This window comes from Cherax quadricarinatus, chromosome 26 (assembly GCF_038502225.1).
Source record: "Cherax quadricarinatus isolate ZL_2023a chromosome 26, ASM3850222v1, whole genome shotgun sequence".
Lineage (NCBI taxonomy): Eukaryota > Metazoa > Arthropoda > Malacostraca > Decapoda > Parastacidae > Cherax > Cherax quadricarinatus.
Genome location: NC_091317.1, coordinates 15,810,477 through 15,818,019, shown reverse-complemented (window position 1 = coordinate 15,818,019; position 7,543 = coordinate 15,810,477). Strand labels below are relative to the sequence as shown.

Below are 7,543 nucleotides of genomic sequence, written 5' to 3'. Positions count from 1 at the left end.
GAGAGGGAGGTAGAGTATTTAGGGTTAAGTGGAGAAATGATATTATTTTTTTTTTAGTTTACTGGAATTTCAGATTGAAGATTAATCATATTTGAATGGCTTTCAATTGCTTCATTTTCCATTTTAAAATGATTTAGCCTCCCCGGCGCTGACAGCTGCAAACTGATCCAAAATAAATTGATGAGTTTCGCAGTTTAATTCGGAGACACCAGGAGAATCACCCTGAGCAACTTACCTCCAGTGTACACTGTTTGTTCTCCGCTAAATTACCTAGGCTGAATTTCTGGGAACTCTCGCTATTTAAAGATTTTTTTTCGAATTTCAGCTTAGCTTATGGTAGATTAGGTCCCGTGCCTGGGTTGGCTACGCTTTCGCTTTCACATACACACTGTGTCCATAGTTCGATTCCCTGTATGGGTGGAAACGTTGAGCGTGTCTCCTTATACCTAATATCCCTGTCCACCTAGCAGTAAGTAGGTACCCGAGTGTAAATCTGCTGGTGTAGGTCACATCCTGGGGGACAAGACTAAAGAACCACAATGGAAATAAGACAGTCCTCGATAACGCACTAAACAAATCTTATCTGATGGTAAAGTAGGTTTAGTTAGGGTAGTGTAGGTAAGGTTTGGGCAGGTCAGGTTATGGAAGTAAAGGTTAGCTTAAAGTTGAGGTAGGTTAGGTTAGTTAAGGTACGTCCGGTTAGGTTGTCAAGGAGATTAGTAGTTTGGGATTATATTTAATACATAAACAAGAGTATGTAGGTATCTGTATGTTGCATTTGATTCACATAAAAGAGCGTGTAGACATGTGCACATTACATCTGAATTAATGTGTTTAATGAGTAATATATATATATATATATATATATATATATATATATATATATATATATATATATATATATATATATATATATATATATATATATATATATATATATATATGCAATAAGATCACAGTAAACAGGTGATTTCAGAATATGCAAAATAACCACTCTATTCTTTCAGAGTGGTTATTTTGCATATTCCGAAATCACCTGTTTACTGTGATCTTATTGCATATATATATATATATATATATATATATATATATATATATATATATATATATATATATATATATATAACCATGGTGGTATGTAGGCTCATATTCAGAGATATTAATGTAAAAATATGTATGAATTACCGTGATGTTATCTTGCTTCGTCCCTCGTACAGTTGACAGGTTTCAAATCCAGTAAACTGACCAACTAATATTCTGTGTCGCTGGGAAATTCATGAATGAAACTCTGATTAAATATATTGTAGAAGATAGATCAGTCGTACAGAAGACCTAAACTTGATATACTGTGTCTCTGTGTAATATAATCTTGAACTGATTGACTTGAATTTGTGTGTGTGTGTGTGTGTGTGTGTGTGAGTGTGTGTGTGCGTGTGTGTGTGTGTGTGTGTGTGTGTGTGTGTGTGTGTGTGAGTGCGAGTGCGCGTGTGAGTGCGTGTATAAACGTATCTTTGCACACCATTACCTCCTCTCTGACTCGGAAAAAAGGGAGGATTCTAACGCGTCTGGAAATTTGGTGAAAAAAGTTTGATGAGATTTACGTATGTTTTTTTTTTTTCTTCTTTGGTTAACATGAAATTCAGTTTAAGTTTTGCCTCAGGTAAATGCGAAGAGATTTTCCTGGCGGTGTTATCATGCAGGATAGCAGAGGCCATTACTGTGTGTGTACTCACTTAATTGTGGTTTCAGGGGTTGATTCACAGCTCCTGGCCCCGGCTCTTCACTGGTCGCTACCAGGTTCCCTCTCTCCCTTCTCCATGAGCTTTATCATACCTCGTCTTAAAGCCTTGTATGATTCCTGCCTCCACTACATCATTTGCTAGACTACTCCACTTCCTGACTACTCTAAGACTAAAAAATACTTCCTAACATCTCTTTGACTCATTTGAGTCTTAGACTTCCAATTGTGACCCCTTGTTTCTGTGTCCCATCTCTGGAATATCCTGTCTCTGTCCACCGTATCTATTCCTCGCAGTATTTTGTATATCGTTATCATGTCTCCTTTAACCCTCCTGTCCTCCATTGTCGTCAGTCCGATTTCCCTTAACCTTTCTTCGTAGGACATTACTCTTAGCTCTGGAACTAGCCTTGTCACAAACCTTTGCACTTTTTCTAATTACTTAATTACTTGACGTGCTTGACTAGGTGTGGGTTCCAAACAGGTGCTGCATACTCCAGTATGGACTTGACGTACACGGTGTACAGTATCTTGAATGATTCCTTACTGAAGTATCGGAAAGCTATTCTCAGGTTTGCCAGGCGCCCATATGCTCCAGCAGTTATCTGGTTAATGTGTGTTTCCGGAGACGTGCTGGGTGTTATACTCACCCTAAGATCTTTCTCCTTGAGGGAGGTTTGCAGTCTTTGGCCACATATCCTATACTCCGTCTGTGGTCTTCTTTGCCCTTCCATGATCTTCATGACTTTGCATTTGACGGGGTTAAATTCTAGAAGCAAGTTGCTGTACCAGGTGTCTAGTCTGTCCAGGTCTCTTTGAAGTCCTACCTGATCCTCATCTGATGTAATTCTCATTAACTTCACATCATCTGCGAACAGGGACACTTTTGAGTCTATCCCTTCCATCATGTCATTCACATATACCAGAAATAGCACTGGTCCTAGGACTCCGCTCGTCACAGGTGCCCACTGTGATACCTCATCACGTACTTTGACTCGTTGTTGCCTCCTTGTCCGATATTCTCTGATCCATTACAGTGCCCTTCCTGTTATACGCACCTGAGCCTCTAGCTTCTGCACTAATCTCTTGTGAGGAACTGTCGAAGGCCTTCTTGCAGTCTTCTTTGTGTGTGTGTATGTGTGTGTGTGTGTGTGTGTGTGTGTGTGTGTGTGTGTGTGCGTGTGTGTGTGTGTGTGTGTGTGTGTGTGTGTGTGTGTGTGTGTGTGTGTGTGTGTGCGTGCGCGTTTGTGCTCAGAGTTGTACTCAGCTGCACTCCCAGAGTTGTACCCAGAGTTGTACTCGCAGAGGCCTTTTTCCAAGGGTCGAGTTTGATCTCTAATTATTAGTGGTTGCATTTACATGAACCTCTAAACCCTCTCGGGTCAGCTCATTGAGTGGTGGAGGCTCGATCCTACCTACAGTAATCACCAGACACAGTCCCCTCACTTAATGTATATTTTTTTTCCAGCGCTTTCTACGTAGTTATCACATCTCTCCCTCTTTCCAGCGATGGCATTCTTTATTTAATTTCCTTAGATTTTTTTTAATTTTGGAAAAATAACTTTTGAAAAAATAAGTTTCGGAGGGTTGTAAATCTTTTGACTTTTTTGTAGTTTTAATTTTTTTTTAAATAGAAGAAATATCACTATATTGAAAGTGTTTATTCGTCTATGATCCAGATTTTTTTTTTTGGGGGGGGTGGATTTATGGGTTCGGAAATAAGATTATTTTTATAGTCTGTTCGAATCTTGTCCCTGGAAGATAGGGAGGATTGTTTTGATGTCGGTCAAGAGCTCGTCATCAATCGAACTGGAGCTGGATTTGTCCTTCCCTGAATCGATCTAGGTTTTTCTGCCATTTCCCAGGTGCTCTTCAGGGTCCTCATGGTACTCCAGGACGTGAAATTGGTCTAGGACATGGCGCTGGTCCAAGACTTGGCATTGGTCCGGGACATGGTATTGGTCCAGGATCTGATATTGGTCCAAGACCTAATATTGGTCCAGCACTTGACATTGGTCCAGGACATGGTATTGGTCCAGCACCTGACATTGATCCAGTACCTAATATTAGTCCAGCACCTGATAATGGATCACAAAAGACCGAAATTGCGTCTGAAGTTCACTTTCCAAATTGAAGGCAACGACAGCCTAACTGGTCCGAGACCGAACACTGCCATTAGCGGAAAATGACTGGAGGCTCCACAGTTCCTCACGCTGTGACCGACACTTGTTCGACTCTTTGTGTAATACCATACCATGCAGACTGTGGAATAATCATGAACTGAAATTATTCCACAGAACCTATAGTCTGGGGGAAGATAATGATTTCTTAAATCATTCCACAGGTTGAAGAATTTAAAAAAAAAAATCAAAGGCTCTTTAATCATTCCTACAACGAGTAGATTGAAGGTTATAAAAGGATACTTACTGTGTAGTTATGCAGGTTCCTGACTACGCAGGTGAGGTGGGCGATCTGTCCGATGAGAGCGTGGGCGTGGGCGTGGAGAGACGTGTTGAGGAAGGAAGGTCCCACTAGTGTGGAATACTGCACAGACTGTCTCTTGTGGGCGGGCAGCTCTTCCCCGCCCTCGCCACCCTCCCCGCCTGGCCAGAAGAAAGTTACGAACACCTTAGAAGATGACGACTAACAAGGAGATGAATACACATATGCGTAGTTCCAGGAATTTACTGAGGAAACGTTTCACCACAAATGGCGAAACGTTCCTTCAAAAAATGTCTTGAACTGTGCGTATATACGTATATTTATCTACACAACATTAAAATAACTTCCGTAATTCATAGCATTCAGATCTTTCACAGAATTAATGTAATTCAGATTATCGAATCACGCTTCCATAGAGGACACTTTTGTTCTTACCAGGGTGAAGAACTGTGTGTGTGTGTGTGTGTGTGTGTGTGTGTGTGTGTGTGTGTGTGTGTGTGTGTGTGTGTGTGTGTGTGTGTGTGTGTGTGTGTGTATGTGAGTGTGTGTCTACGAGTATAAACTCATACACATGAAGATAGTTTACGGCTAGCGCATTTATTAACGCCCAACCACCCATTAGAACATGCGTGCGTACGAATGCGTTTGCGCCCTTAATGGCAAGTTCCGATGCATTTACCCATGATTCACGTGCAGGTGTCTTGTAATCAAGGCTCACACAGGTGATCCGCAGCAGCTAGCATAACAGAAGAACAGAAGACACCCTGCTGCTAGTGTCCCAGTCTATACTTCACTCTGCCGTCGGCTAAACACCATCAGTGGCTACCAGCTACAAAACGCAACTGGAATACGTTGCCCAGACCTCTAATTGAAAATGCGTTACTGAAGAAAATTACGGAGTTGTTGCAAATATTTTTCAACTGGGTGAGGGAAAAGTGCCTTGTGTTTAGGCGGCAGTTTTTTGTGCATTCCTTAAATGGCCTTGGTTAGAATATTGTAATTTTCACCTTAAATTAGGTCAAATATGCAAGTCAGTCTTCTTATTTACGTCTGGTAATTAACTTGTTAATAATTTTTTTGTGGTAAGACATATTTTCTAGTTAAATTTTCTTGTTTATTTAAAAAAAGTCCTTTAAATTTCAACAAATTCTGAGGGTTTAAATTGTATATATGGCAAACCATCTTTTCTTACTACAACAATTGTAAAAAAAATATTTTGTCAAGCAAATAAAAATTATCTTACTATAGAGGGGAAATTATCTTACTATAGAGGGGAAATTATCTTACTATAGAGGGGAAATTATCTTACTATAGAGGGGAAATTATCTTACTATAGAGGGGAAATTATCTTACTATAGAGGGGAAATTATCTTACTATAAAGGGAAAATTATCTTACTATAGAGGGAAAATGATCGTACTACAGAGGGGAAATTATCTTACTATAGAGGGAAAATTATCTTACTATGGAGGGAAAATTGTCTTACTGTAGAGGGGAAATTATCTTACTATAGAGGAAAAATTATCTTACTATAGAGGGGAAATTATCTTACTATAGAGGGAAAATTATCTTACTATGGAGGGAAAATTGTCTTACTGTAGAGGGGAAATTATCTTACTATAGAAGGGAAATTATCTTACTATAAAGGGAAAATTATCTTACTATAGAGGGAAAATTATCTTACTATAGAGGGGAAATTATCGTACTACAGAGGGGAAATTATCTTACTATAGAGGGAAAATTATCTTACTATAGAGGGGAAATTATCTTAATTTCCCCTCTATAGTAAGATAATTTCCCCTCTATAGTAAGATAATTTCCCCTCTATAGTAAGATAATTTTTCCTCTATAGTAAGATAATTTCCCCTCTACAGTAAGACAATTTTCCCTCCATAGTAAGATAATTTCCCCTCTATAGTAAGATAATTTTCCCTCTATAGTAAGATAATTTCCCCTCTGTAGTACGATAATTTCCCCTCTATAGTAAGATAATTTTCCCTCTATAGTAAGATAATTTTCCCTTTATAGTAAGATAATTTCCCTTCTATAGTAAGATAATTTCCCCTCTACAGTAAGACAATTTTCCCTCCATAGTAAGATAATTTTCCCTCTATAGTAAGATAATTTCCCCTCTATAGTAAGATAATTTTTCCTCTATAGTAAGATAATTTCCCCTCTACAGTAAGACAATTTTCCCTCCATAGTAAGATAATTTCCCCTCCATAGTAAGATAATTTTTCCTCTATAGTAAGATAATTTCCCCTCTATAGTATCTTACTATAGAGGAAAAATTATCTTACTATAGAGGGGAAATTATCGTACTATAGAGGGGAAATTATCTTACTATAGAGGGGAAATTATCTTACTATAGAGGGAAAATTATCTTACTATAGAGGGGAAATTATCTTACTATAGGGGGAAATTATCTTACAGGACAGGGGACATTATCTTATTATATAGGGGATATTATCTTGTGAATTTATTTATGTCGTTAATCATTAAGCGAGGATCAATTTAGCAGTTAACATATTATACTAAATATGTTATTGTTTCGTTTATAATCTGGATAACTTCTTTAAGGTGAAACACTTCGTAAAGAAAGATGTGGTTTAGTGTTAAACATTCATCGCGGAGACGTTTTAACCTGTTAATTAAGTCAGTTTAACTTGGTCTTTTGCAACTCACCTGGAAGACCACCGAGGCAGACTTGGGTGAGGAGGAGTAGTAGAGCCGCCCACACCCACATCACGCCCACCAGGTAGCTCCTCGCTACGTCCGCCAGGTGGCTCTTTGCTACGTCCGCCAGGTGGCTCTTTGCTACGTCCGCCAGGTGGCTCTTTGCTACGTCCGCCAGGTGGCTCTTTGCTACGTCCGCCAGGTGGCTCTTTGCTACGTCCTCCAGGTGGCTCTTTGCTACGTCCGCCAGGTGGCTCTTTGCTACGTCCTCCAGGTGGTTCCTTTCTACGTCCGCCAGGTGGCTCTTTGCTACGTCCTCCAGGTGGCTCCTTTCTACGTCCGCCTCACCACAGCCTTCTGAAGGGAAAGTGTGTCAGGCACAGTAGAAAAATATCTCGGATATTTACAGTGTAACTCCAAACGCATAAATTATCAATAAATTTAATCATATTCACGCTCCGAACAACATTTTAAGAGGGAAAAAAATACCCAACATTTTAAGAGGGAAAAAAATACCCAACATTTCACATAAATCATATTAAATGAAGCACAAATTTGATTTGTCGCAGTATTTAAGGTTTCTGATTTTTTTCAGGAAACTAATTTCTCGTAACGGAGGCTCAGTAAATAGAAATGATGCCAGAGTCTTCGGTATTGGTTGAGACCTTCTTCAGAGCGAGTAATTACA

General features: G+C 39.3%; 1 protein-coding gene across 1 annotated transcript in view; it reads right to left on the bottom strand.

Moving 5' to 3' along the window:
* The window catches only part of LOC128691519 (limbic system-associated membrane protein-like), a 35,624-nt gene extending 28,426 nt beyond the window's left edge, over nucleotides 1-7,198 (bottom strand). The window contains exons 1-2 of the mRNA XM_053780369.2: nucleotides 6,865-7,198; nucleotides 4,166-4,341 (exon numbers count right to left, since the gene is read on the bottom strand). Of these exons, the coding sequence (XP_053636344.2) occupies nucleotides 4,166-4,341; nucleotides 6,865-6,925 (237 nt within the window). The 5' untranslated portion in view covers nucleotides 6,926-7,198. The remainder of the gene's footprint in view (nucleotides 1-4,165; nucleotides 4,342-6,864) is intronic.
* Nucleotides 7,199-7,543: the final 345 nt, after the last annotated feature.